At 38.4% G+C, this 24,914-nt stretch overlaps 1 protein-coding gene across 1 annotated transcript in view; it reads left to right on the top strand.

Moving 5' to 3' along the window:
- Nucleotides 1-1,627: 1,627 nt before the first annotated feature.
- The window catches only part of htra1b (HtrA serine peptidase 1b), a 60,410-nt gene continuing 37,123 nt past the window's right edge, over nucleotides 1,628-24,914 (top strand). Inside the window, exons 1-2 of the mRNA XM_067429743.1 lie at nucleotides 1,628-2,227; nucleotides 23,027-23,129. Of these exons, the coding sequence (XP_067285844.1) occupies nucleotides 1,768-2,227; nucleotides 23,027-23,129 (563 nt within the window). The 5' untranslated portion in view covers nucleotides 1,628-1,767. The remainder of the gene's footprint in view (nucleotides 2,228-23,026; nucleotides 23,130-24,914) is intronic.

Here is a 24,914-nt window from a genome sequence, read left to right as displayed (position 1 = left end):
TCCATATGTGATAAAGTAGAGCTCTGTGGCAGACATAGTAGATGTTAGAGTAAAAAAAATATTTTGACGTAAGAAAGTAACTTTTTTTACTTTTTTAATTTTTGTTACAGAAATTTCTGTTTTGTAGTTAAATACATTAAATTTAAATTATGTTTATTGTGTGTCTGTGTAGATATTTGTAATCCAAGTTGTTAGTGCTAATGTTTTAGCTGTTAGGTGTAAGGTAGGCTAGTTCATGGCTACATTACTCTGGGTTAGTTGTAACAGCAAGACTCTGGATTAGTTGTAACAGAGTCACACACACACTAGGGTGACCAAACGTACTGTTTTCCCGGGACATGTCCTGTTTTCAAGTTCTGTCCTGGCCCTAATATAACAATTTTCCATCCATACAGAGGGGGGATACTTTAAATGTATTGAAATGAATAAGGCAACTTTGAGTAAACTTCGAGTTTTATTTTACTATGGCTAATGCTATGACTGACAGCAATAAGCATGCTAACACACACAATGCTTGTGTTCAAGTTCAATTTGATATGGTCAATTACTATGACTGAGAGTGACAAAAACACTGAGACTGAGAGTGACACACACATCAGTTATATTGAAAAGTTAGTTTTGAATAAAAAGCTTTCAAAATATTTTTTCCCCCATAATCCTTATTTCATTATGTTACATTTCACCCCGATGGATAATGTTACATCTCACCCCAGGGTATGTTACAACTAACCCAAACTATGGGGTTTAATTGTAACATTTCACACCTCGTGTTTGAAACTAAACCATGCATTTTCTGTTTGTGTTGCAAAGACAATAGTTATCTCATTTAATAGAAGACACTTTTAGGAAGGCTTAAAACTACTCTAAGATATAGACAGAAAGGTCAAAAATGTTACAACCATCGCCGGTCTCTCCTAAAAGTCATAAGTTTCCAGAAAAAGTAAAGTACAGATACTCAAAAGTGTACTTAAGTACAGTACTTAAGTAAATCTACTGAGTGACTGTCCACCTCTATCAATAATAAGAGTGTGCAATGTGCACCAACTTTTAATCAAAATTACTTTGAGAGTATAGCTCAACCATTCAACCTTTATTATAAAACGCAAAAGATTCTAAACATTGATCCCATGGACTTTACTTTTGCAAGGGACCCCATAACACATAAAAGCAAGTATTTATTTGCAATGATAAAGACATGGAAAACTTTTTAAGCATTATTTTACAAACTTTGTTATATTAGCTATTATGTTACCCATTCTTCCCTATCATCCTTAGTCTATAAATACAATAGCATATAGCTAATTATAATTCAATATAATGTTATTCATTGAAAAATATAAGTAGCCTAACACCTAACTCTTATTTTATATAACTATATAACTCACTGAAAAAGAAAGAAAACCCTCTTCTTGGAAGTTTCATAAAGTGGCTTTGACATTTTATAAGACTGCATATCACTCAACAGGTGTGCATGATTTGTTACCACAATATTTAGACACATGCTTGAGGCGTGGCCTCTTTGTTTACCATTGCGACCCGCCCCACCCACATAGTTGACGTCATACACGCCCAACCAATCGGCGTTGCTGTTTATACTCCCGAAGCGTTATAAAGTCTGTCATTGAAGCGCAAGATAACGGGCATTTGACATTACGACAAACTCTATCAAGTTTACGTGCACCATTTTATTTGTCCTGTGACTTGTTCCGCAACGTAGTTACTTTGAAGAGATTTTACTTGAAAGGCTTATTAGAGGTTAAAATTAAAATGCATATGTGGGTTGTATACGTGTCTGTTATTCTTGTGCCGTTGCTGTGCGATGCGCGTATCTCTAAGCGTTATGTGATCGGCTGTCCGGAGCGCTGTGATAAGAGTCTGTGTCCGCCCATACCGGCCGACTGTCTGGCCGGAGACATCCTGGACCAGTGCGACTGCTGCCCAGTGTGCGCGGCAGGCGAGGGTGAGCCCTGCGGCGGTACAGGGAAATTGGGAGACCCGGAGTGTGGAGAGGGTTTGGAGTGCACTGTGTCCGAGGGAGTCGGACCAACGGCCACCGTGAGGAGGAGAGGAAAGACCGGCGTGTGCGTGTGTAAGAGCACTGAGCCCGTTTGCGGGAGTGATGGGGTGTCCTACAGGGACATCTGCGAGCTCAAGAGAGTCAGTAACCGGGCGCAAAAACTCCAGCAACCGCCTATCATCTTCATCCAGAGAGGAGCCTGCGGGAAAGGTAAGACATGGAGTCTCAAAACCTTTTGACATAGGGGTTTGACGGTATTTCCATAACTATTTTTGAGTGTATTATGTCAAAACATAGTGAGCTAAGCTATTGTCAGTTCGCAAAGTGCTATAAATCAGATTGCATTGGTGTAATTATGTAATGATTTAGTCAGCAGAAAAGTCAAAGTCAATCTACACAAAAAATCAATCCATTCCATAAAAGGGTCTTAATGCTTGTCTCGTTATCCATACATTCCTTCTCTTATAAGCAATTACATGCATTTTAATAGGCTAATGCGATTTTAATTGTTGACATTTCGTCTACTAAATAAATTTGGCAACAATTTGATGAACTTTATTTTTCCCTAATGAAAAAAAATAAAGTGCTGGCAGATTCTCGGGATCTGGTATTGTGTGATTTATGGCTCCTTTTCAAGACAGTAAACACAGAAGCTTATTAAATGTTGCCAGTTCGTCTCAAGCCCCATTACCGGAATTTATTCTTGGCACTGGAAACATACTGGAATATAGTGCAAAAACACATCCACCGCAGATAACCACACAAGGAAGAGTTCTGCACCCTTCCCTGCAAGAGAAGTCAGCCGTAGTTCATCCAGGTTCTTCTGGAATTGCAGGAGGAAAAGTAAATTCCATAAAAGTTAGTGTTTCAGAACAGACAGTGTGGTCTCCATAAATCCAGTGCTTCAAATGGATCTGGTCCATCATAACTCCACCATATTTCAAATGGGTGTTTTCCCCATATTGTTAACCATAAAGCAGAAATGTGATCAAAGCACATTTCTAAAGCCCGTTTAAAAACATTCGAAAGGTATTCAGAGTTATGCTACCTTCTAAGTTTCTACGGGTGCCTACAGAAATATTTCAGGGATAAGATCTGTTGTGACTTTGAGAAAGGACTTGGGATAGTCATTTTATCTCAAGTCAAAGTTAGGCAGCAGACACCACTAGGTTTTGTAATGGATCTGTAATGTACTAAACTTGTGTTTTTCTTCCGAACACACTGTACAAGCCTCATCCAATGTGATTAATTAGTTGTTACCAGTCCCTCTTGGACATAATGATTTCCAAATCAAGCCTGGCGCTGTCTTCACAAATCCACGTAACCCGGCTTTCTACGTCTTCCCTTTGGCTCATTAAGTTATCACCTCACCTTTGTGCCGGTCACCGTTTGACGGTCCAAAAATAGCGTTATATGCCTAGAGTGTGATTGCGCACCCGAGTTCTGCTCAAAAGTTCATCTAAGATCTACTGCCAAAACTCTGTTTATACTCAGTCAGAGCTATTACAGCAAGACATCTCCCATCACATGATGTAATCTACATCTGGAGTTCTTGAGGCTGCATTATCTAAGAAAACCTATTCTCTGAGGATCTAGATCTAGGTCAAATTTTACAGTCTTTGAGCTGTTTTTCCTTACCCACATTTTCAGAAGACATGGATTTATGGGCATACAGTGCTGTGTGGTAACTCATTAGATGTAATCTGTATTATGTAGTTAGATTCCAAAAATGAAGTACTTGTATTAAGATTGTATTATGTTTTAAAATACTTGTAATCAATCGAAAGTAATCTTTTTACGGTGGCCCAGTAGTGCAGCTGTACTAAATTAAACCACAACACAACGAAATCGCCACAACTCAACGAAATCGCCACAACACAACGGAATCGCCAAAACACAACGGAAGCGAGTCACAACACAACGAAATCGCCACAACACAACGGAATCTCCACAACACAACGGAATCGCCACAACAAAACGAAATCGCCACAACACAACGAAATTGCCACAACACAACGGAATCGCCACAACACAACGAAATCGCCACAACACAACGAAATCGCCACAACACAACGGAATCGCCACAACACAACAGAAATGAGCCACAACACAACAAAATCGCCACAACACAACAAAATCGCCACAACACAACGGAATCGCCACAACACAACGGAATCGTCACAACACAACGGATTCGCCACAACACAACGGAAACGAGCCACAACACAACAAAATCATCACAACACAACAAAATCGCCACAACAAAACGAAATCGCCACAACACAACGAAATTGCCACAACACAACGGAATCGCCACAACACAACGAAATCGCCACAACACAACGAAATCGCCACAACACAACGGAATCTCCACAACACAACGGAATCGCCACAACAAAACGAAATCGCCACAACACAACGAAATTGCCACAACACAACGGAATCGCCACAACACAACGAAATTGCCACAACACAACGGAATCGCCACAACACAACGAAATTGCCACAACACAACGAAATTGCCACAACACAACGGAATCGCCACAACACAACGGAATCGTCACAACACAACGGAATCGCCACAACACAACGGAATCGTCACAACACAACGGAATCGCCACAACACAACGAAATTGCCACAACACAACGGAATCGCCACAACACAACGGAATCGCCACAACACAACAGAAATGAGCCACAACACAACAAAATCGCCACAACACAACGGAATCGCCACAACACAACGGAATCGTCACAACACAACGGATTCGCCACAACACAACGGAAACGAGCCACAACACAACAAAATCATCACAACACAACAAAATCGCCACAACACAACGGAATCGCCACAACACAACGAAATTGCCACAACACAACGGAATCGCCACAACACAACGGAAATGAGCCACAACACAACAAAATCGCCACAACACAACGGAATCGCCACAACACAACGGAATCGCCACAACACAACGGAAATGGGCCACAACACAACAAAATCGCCACAACACAACGGAATCGCCACAACACAACGGAAACGAGCCACAACACAACAAAATCATCACAACACAACAAAATCGCCACAACGGAATCGCCACAACACAACGGAATCGCCACAACACAACGGAAACGAGCCACAACACAACGGAATCGTCACAACACAACGGAAACGAGCCACAACACAACGGAATCGCCACAACACAATGAAATCACCACAACACAACGGAATCACCACAACACAACGGAAATGCCACAACACAACGGAATCACCACAACACAACGAAATCACCACAACACAACGAAATCGCCACAACACAACGAAATCACCACAACACAACGAAATCACCACAACACAACGAAATCACCACAACACAACGGAAATGCCACAACACAACGGAATCACCACAACACAACGGAAATGCTCCCAACCACTAGGGGGCTCTCGGAGTGCAATACAGTTAGTTTTCCTTGCCATTGTTCTATATATTGGCCAGTATTACAAAGATATAAACACTACGATCTGTTTTAAGTGTGTAACCATTGTATATCGACATGAAATATCAATTCAAAATCCCCTACAGGCATTATAGCTGCATATGTATACTCGAAAACGCTTTTACACGCTGTCATGGCGTTTGATGCCCAAGGGAATATCTGCCAATTCCACCATGCAGTTGAAACGTCATTTGGATAAATTGAAATTACTTTTAACATTTAAAAACAGACATGTTAAAATTCCACAGCTTTGTTGTATAAATATGCTGGTATAAATATCCAGCTCTAATGCGTGTAGTTGATTTTGAATTGATTTTTCATGTCGATATATAATGATTACACACTTTAAACTGATCATAGTGTTTATAAAACAATGGCAAGGAAAACTAACTTTATTGCACTCCGAGAGCCCCCTCGTGGTCGGGCCATTTCCGTTGTGTTGTGGCGATTTAGTTGTGTTGTGGCGATTTAGTTGTGTTGTGGCGATTCTGTTGTGTTGTGGCGATTTAGTTGTGTTGTGGTGATTCTGTTGTCTTGTGGCGATTTCGTTGTGTTGTGGTGATTCTGTTGTGTTGTGGCGATTTCGTTGTGTTGTGGTGATTCTGTTGTGTTGTGGCGATTTCGTTGTGTTGTGGCGATTTAGTTGTGTTGTGGTGATTCTGTTGTGTTGTGGCGATTTAGTTGTGTTGTGGTGATTCTGTTGTGTTGTGGCGATTTAGTTGTGTTGTGGTGATTCTGTTGTGTTGTGGCGATTTCGTTGTGTTGTGGTGATTCTGTTGTGTTGTGGCGATTTTGTTGTGTTGTGGCGATTTAGTTGTGTTGTGGTGATTCTGTTGTGTTGTGGCGATTTCGTTGTGTTGTGGTGATTCTGTTGTGTTGTGGCGATTTTGTTGTGTTGTGGTGATTCTGTTGTGTTGTGGCGATTTAGTTGTGTTGTGGTGATTCTGTTGTGTTGTGGCGATTTAGTTGTGTTGTGGTGATTCTGTTGTGTTGTGGCGATTTCGTTGTGTTGTGGTGATTCTGTTGTGTTGTGGCGATTTCGTTGTGTTGTGGTTTAATTTAGTACGGCTGCACTTCTGGGCCACAGTACTTTTTACTGATTACATGTTATTTTCACAATGGCGCAATGGCATTATTCATAATTCAAACTGATAAACTGATTATTTTTTAACCTTTACATTTTTCTTTCTAAAAAAAGCCTTCTGCTTATTTCGACCTTATGTAGTTCTGTCTTCCGGTTTGTGTTTCCACAGCATGAAGGTAAGAACTTATAGATTTATGAATGAACCGCTCGTTTTAAAATCTTCCCGGTCTACTGACATGTGTTATGAAATCTGCTTCAAACATTACAATGCTCAGGATAACTTTCATTAACTCTACAATAAGTAAGTCCACCTCACCAGCTAATTACTCTTTGACAGCGATACCAAATATACAGAGCTACCGCAAAAAAAAAAAACTAAAGTTCAAACATAAAATTCTAAAGATGGCTGCACTCTTGTTGCGGCACATAAGGTCTATACATTTTTCCACATCCAATCAGATCCTGACACACACACACACTAATTATTATTTGAATTATACCTCTGTGAGTCACTGAATCATGTATTACTGTTTTTGGAAGGCTTATGCATTTATTTCTTATGCACTTATCATTTCATATTTATGGCGTGCAATGCAGGGACTCCCCAACTCTTTGACCTAATATTTAGCTTGAAGTACCCCCCTTGTGTGATCTTATGGACATTTTGGTCTTTGTCAGTTTTGTTTGTTTTTTTGTGATAATGTTGCCTTTGTTAATGTCGACTGCATACATTTTGGCACAAGTGTGTATTTTTACTAGCCTGACAAGCCAGACCCACATCAAGATGTTTGGTCTAGGAACTCACCATTGGCAGGGCTCAATCCGAGGGGCGGGATAAACGGTTGTCTTTCAAACTCCCTCTGCACGTGATAGGATACGGTACACAACCAACCAGAGCAACGAAGGTGAAGCAGAGCTTGTTGATAGATTAAACATTTGCTGTATCTGGTCGGCAAAACTCCGAACACATCTTCCATTTTTAAGAATGACTTTAGTGCCGTTCTTTGTTCTTTTCTCAGAGAAAAGCTTAACTCCAAGTCTTCCAAAGTCGCGGTCAAAGCTGATTCGAAAGACCGCCGTTCGCCAGCTTCTGTGTTTACTAGAAGCACACAAACGCAACTCGGCCGTCGTCATTATGGCCCCGCCCACCGACTCTATACACGATGTGATTGGCCCGGCAAGAGTTAGGGGAATACAGCTCAGAAGGGTATTGAGAGTTGCTAGACGACACTCGCGTGCAGATTAGATTTGCTGCCGCTAGGGTGCGTCTAGATTTCGAGGCTATATTTTTACTGGAATTGTACTATTTTAGCAACATTTCCTTTAAAAAAAACACACAAAAAACACCTATTTTGCACTAGGTACACAAAATAGTTCCTCTTAGGACCTTTTGGACAAAAATTTCCCCATCGAAACCCATTTTTTATCCCAGGACCATTTAACTATAAAATTATATAATGTAATAAGCTTTTATTCTCTTGGCAATTGGCAAACACGCCAAACAGTTGGCAAACACGCCAGTGTACCTTTTGTGCCGGTAACAAGCCCGGATAAACAGAGAGGGTTGTGTCAGGAAGGGCATCCGACATACATTTTTTGCCAAATTCATTTTGCGAATCACAAATATGACTTCCATACCGGATCGGTTGGGTCCTGGGTTAACAACAACTGCCATCAGTGCCGTTGACCTAAAAGGCACTAGTGGAAATTGGGCTACTGTTAGTCAAAGAAGGAGAGGAGGAAAGTGTTTTAGAGGAGGAAGGCGTGTCCGTAGGTAGAGAGAGAAGAGGAAAGGCAGGAGTTTAGGACCTGAAGTAGGGACTTTGAATGTTGGTACAATGACAGGTAAAGGCAGAGAACTGGTTGATATGACTTGGAGAACACCTGGCCGTGAGAGTCAGCACAGCTTGTGTGTTTTGTGTAACTTGCAAATTGCTAAATTAGGATAAGAAAAGTGTGAGCCAGGAAATGAGGTTTAGAAATATACAACATCAACAAAAACACAAGCTCTCTCTCTCTTTTTCGCTCGCGCTCTCTCAGCCGTTTAAAAATGTACTCAAGAATATATATCAAATCAGCAACAAGACCTCAGGTGAACTGTCACATAAATGTTTTCTGTGATGCTCAAATTGCGTAGAAAAGCTCATATTTCAGGTTGCTCCAGCTGACGTGCGGAGTGCAGTCTCTCAAGCGCGTGTTATGTTTCTATGGCATTATGGATGAACTGTCTTGTTTAATCTTAAAGTTCTGTTATTCAGACTCGGAAAATAAATAATGCTAACGTAAGCGGTCATGGGATTGAATGAGCAATAGCTATTAGTTCAAAAGGGCAAACAGTCAAAGTTATTATGCGAGTTAACTCATAAATCCGTCACTGTGAAATAAAGTTGACCTTTACAGCTGAAATGATGAGTGAATTAAGCATGCTTGGAAAAATTACAGAGGAATACTGTAATACATCACAATCAGGTACAAGGAAGGGAGACAATGGCTATATCGTTAGGTAGGCTGAGACAAATTTATTTTTTGCAGATTGTTTATAAACTTGTTAAGAGCAGTTTATAGTGGAATATGAGATAGTTGGGTATGTGTCTTCCCACCGGGTTCGGTTCCAGCTATCAAATAATAGACAATACACGGGTCCACGTCGGTTCCGGGTACTATATTTTTGGTATTTCTCGGATCTGCATGGGTCCGGGTCCAGCTTTTGAAATAATAGACGGGTCCGGGTCGGTTCTGTGTAGAACATCGCAGGTCTCTTTGGGTTCGGGTACGAACTTTTGGACCCGTGAAGACCTCTAGTGAGAGGGTAGTGATAGGGGGAGATTTGAACGGACATGTTGGGGAAGGGAATAGTGGGGACGAGGTAGTGGTGGGCGGGTTTGGTCTTAAGGAAAGGAACCCAGAAGGACAGGTTGGTAGACTTTGCTAAAAGTATGGGGATGGCTGTGGTGAACACGTACTTTCAGAAGAGGCAGGAACCCAGGGTGATATATAAGCGGAGCAGAAGAGCATACAAGTGGACTATATCTTGTGTAATCTGATGGAAATTAGCGATAGTAAAGTAGTGGTAGGTGAGAGTGTAGCTAGACAGCATAGGTTGGTGGTGTGTAAGATGACTTTGGTGGTGAGGAAGATGAAGATAGTAAAGGCAGAGCAAAAGACAAAGTTGTGGACGTTGGAAAAAGTAGAGTGCTGTGCGGTTTTCAGGGAGGATTTGAGAAAAGCTTTAAGTGGTCAAGAAGGGCTTCCAGATTACTGGACTACTACAGCCAAAGTGATCAGGGAGACAGGTAGAAAGGTGCTAGGTGTGTCATCTGGAAGGAGGAAAGAAGACAAGGAGACTTGGTGGTGGAATGAGGAAGTCCAGGAGAGTATCCAGAGGAAGAGGTTAGCTAGGAAGAAGTGGAACTGTGAGAGGACTGAGGAAAGTAGACAGGAATATAAGGTGATGCAGCATGAGGTTAAGATAGAGGTGGCAAAGGCCAAACAGAAAACATATGAGGACATGTATGCAAGGTTAGATAGTAAGGAAGGTGAGAGGGATGTGTATCGGTTGGCGAGGCAGAGGGATAGAGATGGAAAGGATGTGCAGCAGGTTAGAGTGATTAAAGATAGAGATGGAAATGTTTTAACAGGTGACAGGAGGGTAAAGGAAAGATGGAAGGAGTACTTGAATGGAAGGAGGAACTGATGAATGAGGAAAATGACAGGGAGAGAAGAGTTGTAGAGGCAAATATTGTTGACCAGGAAGTTGAAAGTATTAGCAAGGGTGAAGTTAGGAGAGCTTTGAAGAGGACGAAGAGAGGAAAGGCAGTTGGTCCTGATGATATACCAGTGGAGGTATGGAAGTTTCTAGGGGAGATAGGCAGTAGAGTTTTTAACTAGGTTGTTCAACAAGGTTTTAGAGAGTGAGATAATGCCTGAAGAATGGACGAGAAGTGTTTTATTGCTGATTTTTAAGAACAAGGGAGATGTGCAGAGTTGTGGAAACTACAGAGGTATTAAGCTGATGAGCCATACAATGAAGTTGTGGGAAAGAGTAGTGGAAGCAAGGCTAAGGGGAGAAGTGGACATGAGGACTTGAGACAGAGGACTTCACGGTGAAGGTGGGACAGCATCAAGGATCGGCTCTGAGCCCCTTCTTGTTTTCGGTGGTAATGGACAGGCTGACAGATGAGGTCAGACAGGAATCTCCATGGACTATGATGTTTGCGCATGACATTGTGATTTGTAGTGAGAGCAGGGAGCTGGTGGAGGAAAGTCTAGAGAGGTGGAGGTTTGCTCTGGAGAGAAGAGGAATGAAAGTTAGTCGCAGCAAGACAGAATACATGTGTGTGTGAATGAGAGAGAACCAAGTGGGACAGTGAGGTTACAGGGAGAAGAGGTAAAGAAGGTGCAGATTTTTAAGTACTTAGGGTCAACAGTCCAGAGCAATGGGGAGTGTGGAAAAGAGGTGAAGAAGCGTGTGCAGGCAGGTTGGAATGGGTGGAGAAAAGTGTCAGGTCCGTTGTGTGATAAAAGTGTGCCAGCAAGAATGAAAGGAAAGGTATACAGGACAGTAATAAGACCAGCGATGTTGTATGGTTTGGAGACAGTTGCACTGAGGAAAAGACAGGAGGAAGAGCTAGAGGTAGCAGAGCTGAAGATGTTAAGGTTCTTTTTGGGAGTGACGAGGATGGATAGGATCAGGAATGAGTACATCAGCGGGAAAGCACATGTGAGATGTTTTGGAGACAAAGTTAGAGAGGCCAGGTTGAGATGGTTTGGACATGTTTAGAGGAGGGAGGCTTATTATATATTGGTAAAAGGATGCTGAGGTTAAAGCTGCCAGGGAGGAGGTCAAGAAGAAGACCAAAGAGGAGGTTTATGGATGTAGTGAAGGAGGACATGAAGGTAGTCGGTCTGAGAGAAGAGGATACAGAGGATAGGACTAGATGGAGGCAGATGATTCGCTGTGGCGACCCCTGAAGGGAACAGCCGAAAGAAAAAGAAGAGATGTTGGCAATTCATGACCCACAAGATAAATTAGGTCAATAATAATATTAAGTCAATAATAAGGTCTGAGTCAATGTTAATGTATAATGTTCATGATAATGTTCAAATTCATGAGCAATCACTGATTCTTGGGATAAGGGACAAAACATGTTTTAGATAACTAATAAAAACTAACATTACATTATTAAGGTCTCAGATAAGGAACCATGCAAGGTAACAGGGTTTTGCAAATGCAAAAATATTTATATATATATATATATATATATATATATATATATATATATATATATATATATATATATATATATATATATATATATATATATATATATATATATATATATATATGTATATCACATTATACAGACTTTTTGAGAGCATTTGTCAACTATCAGACATAAATCCGGATGGAGTTGACAAAATAGATTGTTCCCCCACCTTAATCATGTGTTGTACAGTGGAGGAATTTAGTTTTTTCCTCAGTTGTAGCTGCCTTAATAAACATAAAAATTTCTAGATTTATCCCACAACTTCCAGGAATTTGTGTCATACAGTGAGATCCACAATGAGCAGGAAATATGAGCTTTTGTGTTTGGGACATGTTTGGTCCCTTATGTCAAGAATCAGCAATACATGTGTTACTGTGTTAAAGGGCAGACAATGCCTAAAGTTTATGTCATTAATGACTCACCCGAATGTTGTTCCTCACCCGTAAGACGTCCGTCCATCTTCAGAACATAGTTTAAGATATTTTATATTTAGTCCGAGAGCGTATACAAGTGTATTCTCTCCAGAAAGGGAATAAAAACATCCTCAAAGTAGTCCATATGTGACATCAGTTAGTTAATTAGAATCTCTTGAAGCATCGAAAATACATTTTGGTCCAAAAATTACAAAAACTTCGACGTTATTCAACATTGTCTTCTCTTCCGCATTTGTTTTCAGACCTCAAATAAAGATTCAAACGGTTGTGAAAAAGCATATTGATTCATGATTCGGATGGCGTGTCAAACTGCCAAACTGCTGAAATCAAGTGACAATGGCGATCTAAGCTCTTTAATTTTTGTTACAATTAGTTAATAAAAATCCAGCTGTTCATTGTTTGTTCATGTTACTTCACAGTGATTTAACTAATGTTAACAAATACAACTTTTGATTTTAATAATGTATTAGTAAATGTTGAACTTGACATCAATAAAGATTACTAAACGTTGTAAAAATGCAATTTGTAGTTCATATTAACTAATGAAACCTTATTGTTAAGTGTTACCGTAATATTTAAAGGAAGTGTATATAAGATTGTGGCCAAAACTGTTAGTGCAATCACTTTCAAATGACTGTAGAGCGGTGTATTCCCTCTCCCCCTCCCCCTGACTCAAGGTTGCCAGATAGGCTGCAAGATCCAGCAGGAACGTTTGTAGCTGCAGCTGTGGTAACTAGAGCAGATCTGGCAACTCGGATGCCCAAACATTACTGACTTCATGATTGGTCGATCGGTGGAGGGCGGAGCTTCAGGCCAAAACACAACATGTCAACATTAACATCATTTGAGGGCTGCAACAACCACTTTTAAATGACAATATCCTGGCCGGACTACTGCTGTCAGTGATAGAAGTATTTGAAGTTAACATGATTGCTTAATGACTAGTGACATGCAGGGCCATTTTATGATTAATTGAAAATACATTTCTTACATACAGTTCCTTTAATGCACTTCATGTTGTTGATAAAGAATGGAATTTTTATTTTTTTCACTTTTGTATTTTAATATCTATATGGTACATGGCCATTGTTTTTATTGTTTTTGCTCTTCACTGACGTCATTGTGTACTAAGACGAAAAGTACACAAACTTTTTTGTATAAGGATAACATGGATAAGGAGCAATAAAATCTATACCCAAATGGCAGTTGAAAAGTGGGCTGATGAATAAATGACAATGGCATGGTAAATAAAATTAAAATAAATAAAAACTTTGTGTAACAGCAAATTATATAACCAACTTCTGGCACATAAAATTGCCCATAGTTGAAGAAACACCCTTACATGTTGTCAACGCCCCTGTGATGGGAGGACTAGGGGTCTTGCCCAAACGCTTACATTGTTGTACGCCCAAATGATACATTAAGGACATATGTGTGATATCATGTTTTAAAATTCCCCAAACTGAAAAAAAAAAGTGCATTTGGCTTTAATTGCTGACAGACATTACATTTTGAGTTAATGGTGATTTAATGAGCAAGAGGATCAGTGGTGTGGACTTTCACTGACTTGGAGTTTTTACTGCAGAAATTGCAGAAAAACAGCGTCTATCTCAAACATAAGGTGAAGGGTGTTAGGCCGCATAAAGCCAACACACACTCTTTTTGGTTTTCCCCAAGTGCTGAGTTTGCATCAGAAGAGGAAATGGTACCACAGGCCAATCTCAGATGGTGGAATGCAGGGTATAAGAACTGCAAGGAAAGTTGAAGAATCTTATGTCGACATTGCAGTTCTGGGATTGGGCCAAATGTAATTGATGTGGAAGAGGGAAGATATGCTTTAGGAACGATTTACCCTTTGGGACCAATGAGCCAAGACTTTGAACTTAAGGTTGCCAGATATTACATGAATAATATATATTATTTCAATCACTTTACAGTAAATGTAATGCCCTAAGTCTAAGACAAGCTAAGTCAGGCATCACTATTGCTGAATGTTAAGGCTTAGTGATCTCTAAACGGTTAGTTTTAAACTAACCCCACATGATACAGTGTAGCTTTCTAATAGATTTGGATGGTTTTAGCATAGTGGATGATAAAAGTGGTGAAAAAAATATGCCACTTACACTGAATTATGGCCCCGAGTCATTATCTAATGACTAGAATATCATAAGGACCTAGCTGACTTTGACATAAAACATAAAATAATGTCCAAATTTCTTATTCTTCTGGAACAAGAATTTTCACACACAAAACCAAAAACCAAAAAATAGAATCAGGGATGCAACGGCCAGTTTTAATGGGAGTATTCAGATAAATGCTTTTTTCAGATAAATTCAGATACATTTTTTTTTTGGGACTTGGGGTTTTTAAAATAAAATGATTTACAGTATTTTTTAGAGAAATTAGACTCTTATACAACAATAGACTGATTTATAATGCATATACCAATAGTCTTACTAAACAATATTGTAATTCATTGTCTTGCAAAAATTCCATATCTTGCAAAACCTTCCTATTTTCAAGAAGACAGGAAGGTTATACATTTGCTTATAAGCACTAAAATAATGTATATATGCAGAGCTGCAGTTTGAAGCAGTCTTATATACTGTACACTATCTAGACAAACTTCATTCATTCTTTACATGGCTCAAGAAAAAAAAAGGAACATGGTCGTGATGTCTCCATGTCCCCAATTTTTATTATTATTATTATTATTATTATTATTATTATTATTATTATTATTATTATTATTATTATTATTATTATTATTATTATTATTATTATTATTATTATTATTATTATTACTTATGGGTGAGTGCCTCTTTCCATTCATTATATTCTTCTTTGCCTCATAGAGTTGTTAACATCACTACAGTCATACTGTATTTTGAAGTGACAAGGTGATAGTCCCTTTCACCAATCACTTTAATTTACAGATTAAAATTTTATTGTACTACATTATTTTATATATATATATATATATATATATATATATATATATATATATATATATATATATATATATATATATATATATATATATATATATATATACATATATATAAAATCACAAATGGACCCTGTGCTATCTTGTTGTGAAACAAAGATCTTGTTGTGTATACATATATATCTTGTATGTATACATATATACATATAATTTAAAAAAAGGACAATTAATAAAAAATATATATTTTAAAGTGGTGATTTGGATACACCGCTCTACAGTCATTTGAAAGTGATTGCAGTACCAGATTTGGCCACAATCTTAAATACACTTCCTTTAAACTATTTTATTCAACTAGTTTGAGATCGAATTCATCCTAGGTTTTTTGCTATAAATTACGGAAATGGCATCTGAGGAGTAATTCTCATTTTGATTTATTTTCAGATTCAATCATAGGCTCATTTTTACGTACTAGAGCCATAGATTATTTTTTATTTTTTTAAATGGACGACGCATCTTCCTATACCTTCCCACATTTGACAAGACTGGCATCTTGCACGGATTTGGGACCGAGTCTGCGCAGTAGAGAGCAGGAAGTAGAGCAGAGATATCAAAAGCCCGCCCACACTCTCGCAGATGCAGAACAATTCATTATGTTGGTGTGAAATAAATGGTATTGGAAATGAAGAAATTAAAGTTAAAGCTCCAATTACTCCTGGAAATCCTGAAAAAAGTCTGTTAGTGCCTCAGTGACAACTTCACTCAGAGAAACCTCAATCTCAGCTCTCAATCATGACATCACCCCCAACGTTTTTATAGCGTCAAAGAACTACCTAAAACCAGTCTTGAACTTACATTGGTGTAGTTGAACTTATACCAATTTGATAAACACTGCCTAAAATCACAGAAGCCATTTTTAGAAAAAAATAATTTGAAGTGTAATTTGATTGTTTTTTAGTTTTTCTCGCGTCCATTAGAATACATGGTGGGGCAGGGTTTTGTACTGGGACCAACCACCTGGGGGCGATCGAGATGTTTTGGCTTCCTTTTTTTAACACGAGTGTGGCATGCTTGACTTGGGCCCTGTCCCAAATGGCACACTTCATGTGCACTTTCGGTCTTGTGGACTTACAATGGCCGCTGCGTGCGTGTGTCCGTTAAGTCCACGGGACCGCAGGGTGTCCCATTTGTCATTTTAGGCCTCAGAAGGGTGCTCGAGAGTGCCCCCTTTGCGGCCATTATGCACCCTCGATGCGCACTTCAGTCAAGCCCACACTGGTGTAAGCTACGCAGCGGACTTCTTCCCGGCAGTCAAAGCGGCATTACGTCGTGAAAGTGCGGACTCAGAGGAAGACCGTGAGGGTTTAGGTTGCCATTTGGGACAGGGCCTAGCTCACATCCGCATATGCCCACTCTTCAAAAATGGTGCTTTAAATCTCTTGACAAACTTAAAAGACATAAATGACATTTGTATGTATTCTAAATAAAAGATATAGCTTGTACTGAATGTCAGCTTGCTTATTTTGCTCAAGGTAAGGATTTATTAAGTCCACTTCATGCAAATAAGAAACTATGCTTCTGACCACAGGTCAAGTTCGCTGTGATTATGTTAGCGAATATTCATTGGTTTCGGGAACTATGTTGATAACGACGAAACTTGCGACCACAATCGGCTAACGATGCTTTCAGGAAACGTACCCCTGGCCGGATGGCATCCTCTGCACCCCTCACAACATGTAGTACTCATAACATGTGAGCTTCAAGAAATATTTAACTTATAATCATAATCTTTAACACTGTGCTCATGAAAGATGAAAAAGCATGTGGCCACACTCATGCTACTGTTGGTAAGGAATCATCTCTGTTTAAGCCAATAGAATCTGACCTACTAATAGCACACAAACGACATTACATCACAACTGTCTCTAAGTCTATTTGCAAGCCTTCTTACTATAGCTGGCACAGGCAGCGATGACACAATGTACTTCACATTAGGCTAATGACACCTGTTTGCATTGTGAACGTACAACAGTTTCCTCGTTCATAAAAAGAACTCAAATATTCACCTGGGATAGCCTGAATAGTCTGCTGGCCATAATATAGGCCTACCAATCATGAGATGACACAACGTTTAAATGAATGTAACAACATCGACTAAGATTTGTTTCTAAATGTAGAATTAACTTCTGTGTACAGATACTAGATCTTTGTTTCACAACAAGATAACACAGCGTCAATTTGTGAGGATTATGATGTCATATCACCTATTGCATAATTTATGTATAAACTCTTTGATTTTGCTTACACCAACACTGTCAGAAAAAAGGTACATTGCTGTCACTGGGGCGGTACCCTAAGGTACAAAACCGAAAAGGTACTAATATGTACCTTTAAGGTACTACACTGTTCCTTTAAGGGACTTTGCACTCTTAAAGTACTGATGTACCTTTTAAGGTACTAATATGTACCATTTAGGGGTGAGTAAGGTACAAAGATGTGCACTGTAAGGTACCCAGTGACAGCACTGTACCTTTTTTTCTGGGCGTGAAAGAAAAACAAATGGTATAGAGTATGCGTACAATTTTCCATCAGAAAGTAAAGGCTTATTCACACCAAGACCTATAACTATAACTATAACTATAACGATAACGATAACTATAAAAGCGCCCCCAACAATGTACAATATTGCTCTGTTCATTCTGGCTTCAGTATGTCGTCCGTCGCATGAAATGTCTAATTCATGAAATTGATTCCAACCATATATTTTCTTTGTGCCATTATCATTGTGGTGTGGACTCTGCTCTTTTATATTTAGAACGATTTTTAGATACATTTTCATTGCTGTCGTGCTTTACATGCTTTTACAATTAAACATAACATTTTTAAGTAGAACGACTAAAATGATATGTTCTTGTTCATACTCCAGTAGTCTTATACACAGCACTAAATCAATCATTTTGATAGTGTATATGCATTACCTCCTTTGTAATTTGAATTGTTTGTGTGACCAGGGTTATGATTCATAAATTATACTAGGGATGCACTATGACAATTTTGGCTGATAAATGATCATTCTTTATATTTGAAAACTTTTCTTATCGGGCCGATAATATTAACAATGTATACTGTCTGAAACCGATATGGTGACCGATATACACTCTAAAAAACGGTGCTATATAGTACTAAAAGTGGTTCTTTGGCTTGTAATCATAGGGGAATCACTTTAAGTGCTGTATAGCACCAAATCTTGGTGATTCAGTGGTTCTTCAGCGGTTCTTCACCAGTTCTTTGGGATGACTGAGGTGCTATATAGCACCGTTACCATACACATAACCTGTTAAGACCCTGTATGGTTCTTCAGCAGTTCTTCAGTGGTTCTTTGGGGTGGTAAAGGTGCTATATAGCACCACTGCTGTACAAAGAACCTTCCAAGCCCCTTTAAAGGTTCTTTAAGCGCCAAATAACTACTGTTGGTGCTGTTTAGCACCATTATTGAGGAAGAAATAAAATGCAATATGGCACCTCTTATGGGATCTACATAGCACCATTTGACTAAGGTGCTGTAGAGCACCTTTAAAGATATAGTGCTATTTAGCACCAAAAGTGGTTCCCCTATGATTACAAGCCAGAACCACTTTTAGTGCCAAATAGCACCATTTTTTTTCAGATTGTATCGTGCTTCCTCAAACTATACTCTATCACTTTGCATATCACTGTCATCCAACATTAACAAAGCAAAGCATTTAAGGTTTAACTGTTAAATGTTAATTTTGAGCTATTTTAAGTGAGGTCGTAGAGAATTTTGCCACTGGCACACTGTAAAAAATTTTGGTTGGTTTTTGTTGGTTTAACTTAAAAAAGTAAGTAACCTGGTTGCCTTTAAATTTTGAGTTTATTGAAATTAAAACTTTGAGTTGATTCAATGAAGGAAATTTGTTTAATAAATAGAAACTCAAAATATTATTGTATCTGAACCACATAAAAAATGTGATAAAACATGAAAATAGCACTATTTGGCATGTTTCACTGCATCATCAGAAATAAAACACACACAATTACCCAATATTCTTACAAAATCTTTTAATAATATTTTAATAAAGTTTGTCGAATCTCAAAAAATGTTCATTGTATTAACTCAAAATTTTAATTTCAGTGAACTCAAAATTTTAAGGCAACCAGGTAACTTTTTTCTAAATAATTTTTTTACAGTGCAGGATTCTGTTTGTGGCACTATTCATTCATTTTCATGGAACATTATTTGCAAAAAAATGATTGCATGTCATAAAACTCATTAACTTGAAAGTAACTAAGTTTACTCTCATTAAGTACACTTAATTGTTTAATGGGATACCCTCAAGTCAAGCTATATTAAAAAAGTCCTGGCTCTTCTAAACTTTATAATGACAGTGAATTGTTGTCTCGTTTATGAAGTCCATAAAGTGCATCTATCCACAAACTGTAAATCCACAGCTCCGGGGGTTAATAAAGGCCTTCTGAAGCGATGTGGTGCACTTGTGTAAGAAAAATATCCATATTTAAAACTTTATAGACTAAAATAAATAACTTCCGGCAGAAAGCCATAAACAATTCACTGTCATTATAAAGCTTGGAATATCCAGGACTGTTTTAATATAACTCCGATTTCATTTGTCTAAAAGAAGAATGTCAATTATACCTAGGTTGACTTAAATCATATAAATCATGGGCTAATTTACATTTTTGGGTGCACTACCCTTTAAGTGTTTAAAAAAAAAAAAAAAAAAAATTATCTGCAAGTTCAGTTTTTAAAAAATATACCTTTAAAATTTGAAATATGCATGGAAGCTTGTTTCCGCCACAGAATAAAACATTTAAAAATATAATGCTTTTAAACTTTTTATCTCACAATTCTGACTTTATATCTCACAATTCTGACTTTATATCTCGCAATTCTGACTTTATATCTCACAATTCTGACTTTATATCTCACAATTCTGACTTTATAACTCACAATTCTGACTTTATATCTCACAATTATGACTTTATATCACACAATTCTGACTTTATATCTCACAATTCTGACTTTATATCTCACATTTCTGATTTTATAACTCACAATTCTGACTTTATACCTCACAATTCTGATTTTATAACTCACAATTCTGACTTTATACCTCACAACTCTGACTTTATAACTCACAATTCTGACTTTATATCTCACAATTATGACTTTATAACTCGCAAATCTGACTATATATTTTACAAATCTGACTTTATATCTCACAATTCTAAGAAATTCTGAATTTAAATTCACAGTTACCTTTTTTATTTTTTTATTCTGTGGTGGAAAAAAGTTCTAAAAGTACGCTAAAGTCTTTTTTTTTTAGAAGGAATAACATCACGTAACAACATAAAATACATAACTCAACCAGATGCTCAATAGGTTTTGTGAAATTAGTCACAAAAGAGTTTGAACTCGTAGTGCCATATACCGGAGGGCTTTTTATGAAATCTTATAAAAGCCGCGATATTTTCTTTTTAGTTTCTTCACTTGCAAAGAGCAGATGTCCATGTGGCCATTTCCTGACCTTTCCCGGTGTCCCTGAAGCATATAGAATCATTATGTGTGCTTTTCACATAAAACATGACTCGTATGTGAGTTGCATAAATGCGTTACATTTTGTGCCAGCTATGACATAACAAACGAAAAGTTCTCTCGCTTAAAACGTGCTAAACCCTCCACAGATGTGGAGCCATGTTATGAGGGAGGGAAAAACAATTCCATTATCAAGATTCCAAAGTCATGATGGGATGTGCTGGAGGGAATGGCAATCAGTTATATAAGCCAATTTTTTATATATGTAATAGTAAAATGTAATTCCTATTTACAAACAATTTTCAACTTATAGGGTTTTCACCCTCTTCCAGAGGTTGTCAAGTGGCATTAAAAAAGACATTTCCCATGAGGTTAGCATCTGGTATAATTTATAATAGCATGACAAGACTGCAGATATATATGATTTGTTAATTCCACACTAATGTTGCAGGCAGTGTTTGGTTTGGCAAGCGTGCAATGAGTGTTGAACCCATGTGTGTTGCATTATGATAATTACTCTCTTTTATAACCCAAATATCCAAGCATCTCCCAGAAATAAAAAAGGTCATAAAGTTTTGGAGTTTCGGGTCAAGGTGCTATTTATCACCGGGGATTTCAAACAGTGGATATACTCAGACCCTCGGGGAAGAAACAAATAGCACGCTACCTAACATGGACAAGGGGGGCAGTGCAGATGTGCTTGCCTGCAGATGTTGTGAAATGAGGGTTATACAAGGTAAAAGATAGTGTTACATGTGCAAAGTTATAAAAGGTTTTGACTCGGACTCAAAGATTTATTAGCACTTTCTGACTTCCTGTGAATTTAAGGATGCATCATTGCCTAGACAAGTCGACCTCTGTTTCTCATAAAACTCACATTCATTGTCTTTATTTTGCTTTCGGTAAAGCAGTATTAGGTCTGCTGGTGTTTTATGGAATAATTCTCATTGAATAGCTCTCTCCAGTTCCTGTCTGAGAAATCATGCCATTCTGTGGTCAAATTTTTTTTGTATAATGACACTAAAATTCTCAGTGACAGTTGTCTCCTGGCAAGACATTACTACAGCTGTGCTAGTTTCATTATTTTCACAGCACACTCATTTTCTTTCCTCTTATATAATGAAATGATTTATATTTAAATCATTATTTCACATTTAATTATTTTCTGAGTACTGTACACGGTAAAACTGTATCCTGTTAAATTTACTGTGAAAAGCTTGCCACTGTGGTTGCCAGAAATGCATTGTAAAAATACTATGATGGTGTTTCTGGTATTATGGGATGAAAATTTTGGTAACATTTTAGAATAATGGTCATTAGTTTACATTTAATGTATTAACTAATATGAACTAAACATTAGCAGTTCATTTGTTACTGTATTTGTTTATCTTAACGTTAGTTAGTAAAAATCCAGCTGTTCATGGTTTGTTCATGTTAGTTCACAGTGCATTAACTAATGTTAGCAAGATTTTAATAATGTATTAGTTAATGTTTAAATTAACATTAAAAAGATAAATACATGCTTTATAATTGCAGTTCATTATTAGTTAATGTTACCTAATGTAGTTTAGTAATGTTAACTAATCACCATTATTCTAAAGTGTTACCAAAAATGTGTATACCTACCTTGAAATACCAAAATTTACTGTTCACTGTCACGTTGTAAAGGAAAGTTGCGTTATGAGTTTATTCCCGATTGTGCTGTGTATCTTAGTGAAGCAGCTTCTTCAAGACGACAAAATTACAAATTGGCAAAACATTATAAGCGTGTGGTTTTGGTTGGCTAACATTATAGCTCTACAGCGCCGTCTTTAGGGCAGTGCAAATGGTGCAACCGCACCGGGTCCTACACTCGAGCTGCAGTGAACAAACCGAGGGGGACTCTATAGATCGAGGGGGTGCAGATTTTCCAAACACTCACTGGGCCTTGCTCTATGCCCCAAGTCAGGCCATGGAGCGTGAATGCACTGAGAACCTTGGTGTACAACTACCTGACATCATGATGTCAGGAAGTTGTACACCAAGGTTCGCAGTGGCCCAATCCTGGCCCAAACCCTAATCGGTCCTGGAATAAATAATGATTGGAATGATTTTCAATTCTGTTTATTCAATTGGGCTGAATTTAACACAGTTTATTTGCTGTACCATATCGGTATATTCTGACTCTTTTTTTTTTCTTTTTCTTTTTTTTGCCATGTGTTCTCCAGGCCATGAGGACAATCCAGATAGTCTCCGGCACAAATATAACTTCATCGCTGATGTGGTGGAGAAGATCGCTCCAGCTGTGGTTCACATTGAGCTGTTCCGCAAGTATGTCTCTTGAATCACACACTCCATTCATCAATGATTTCACGTCTCTGAGAAGACATCTTTATCGGGACTATCTTTGGGTTTATTCACACTTAGTTTGATTCTCTTGGTCTTTTTATTCCAGGCCAAAAAAGAAAAGGACACATTTAGTCCTGATTCACTTTCCATTCACACTATAATTTTTAAAATCAAAATACAAAACAAACAAAATGGCTTTTATGATGGATATTTTGTGACAGAACATCTAAGACAATGCTGTGTGCTGGGCTAAATGCGCTCGTTGTATGTGCGTACATATGATGGTATTTTACAAACTGAGAACTCACAAAGAGAGACAAAACAGCGCCAGGAAATCCTCCATTGCACACTATCAAAGATCAGCCGCAAGGAGACTGCATTTCCAGTGACTATACTGAACTGTAATAGGCATATAGCTTCTATGTTGAGAAAAAAACAGCTATGCTTGAGCATTCTTTTCTTTTTTAGGGTCACATTTTTATTTGGGGGGGTTTGTTTTGATGTCTTTGGACTGAGTTGCATTTATATTTCAGTCAAACCACACCAGAGTTCATTTGGAAGCCACTTCTTTAGTGCTTAAGAGGGTTTGGATGGCAGCGTTCACACTCAAATTCACCACTCTAAAGCCCCTTTCACACTGCACGTTGGACCCGCAATATTCCCGGAACATTGCCGGGTCGCCTTCTCTGTGAAAGCAACCACGTCCCGGAATTGATTACCGAATTGAACCCGGGTCGGGGACCTAGTAACATTGCGGTATTCGACCCGGGACGAGCGCTGTGTGAACAAAAGCCAAAACTAATGCTGCAACGTGTGCGTAGTTATCATGCGACTCCTAGAGCTTGTTTTTTCAATAATACAACCCTGCAGTGCTAGAAGAGCTAGTCAGTGTTTTAAACACAGAGAGTGTTCGTATACAAAAGAAACTAAAATTAAACAAGCAGAAATGTGCGCAAACTAGACACAAGTCGAGACCACGGAGCTCCGCCATTATATGTCACATCAGGATGTCACGTGTCAGCTCGTTCTGGGACCGTTACGGGTTGTGTGTGAAAGCGCACATATTACGGTATTTCACTGGCAGTGAGAATGGACCAAATCTAGCGGCCCGGGAACAAATGCCGGGTCGCATTATCCGTGTATTTGCCGGAATCGCAGTGTGAAAGGGGCTTTAGAGAGCAATCGTACCAGAATTCGTTTTAATCAAACCAAACCTGCCAAGTTCGAACACACCCTTAAACACAATACTCAAAAATAAAGGTTATTAATTAGCATCTATGGCTCCATGAAGGTCCCTTAACATCAATGGAAACTTTATAGTGGAAAAAGATTATTTAGATTATTAAAATGTTTTTAACCCTAAGATTTTGTATTTATTTTTGTAATTGTTTCTTTGTAAGGTTTTTCGGGAAAAACAAAAAATGGTTCTTGGAACCTTTATTTTTAATACTTCAGTATGATTGTGACTTCATGAGCAATTTCAATCTTTCTCTGACTTTGAGTCAACACTATGGAAAAAATAGATACTCCTCTTATATTTTTGTCTTTTGATAGCCCTCAATCAACAATATTAGATGACTTCTTCCAAGAGAGCATGATTACATCCATATATTACATCTCTCTCTCTCTCTCTCTCTCTCTCTCTCTCTCTCTCTCTCTCTCTCTCTCTCTCTCTCTCTCTCTCTCTCTCTCTCTCTCTCTCTCTCTCTCTCTCTCTCTCTCTCTCTCTCTCTCTCTCTCTCTCTCTCTCTCTCTCTCTCTCTCTTG

Source organism: Pseudorasbora parva, chromosome 21 (assembly GCF_024679245.1).
Source record: "Pseudorasbora parva isolate DD20220531a chromosome 21, ASM2467924v1, whole genome shotgun sequence".
Taxonomy (NCBI): domain Eukaryota; kingdom Metazoa; phylum Chordata; class Actinopteri; order Cypriniformes; family Gobionidae; genus Pseudorasbora; species Pseudorasbora parva.
Note: the sequence above shows the minus strand (reverse complement) of the source record. Positions and strands in the feature narration are given on the sequence as shown.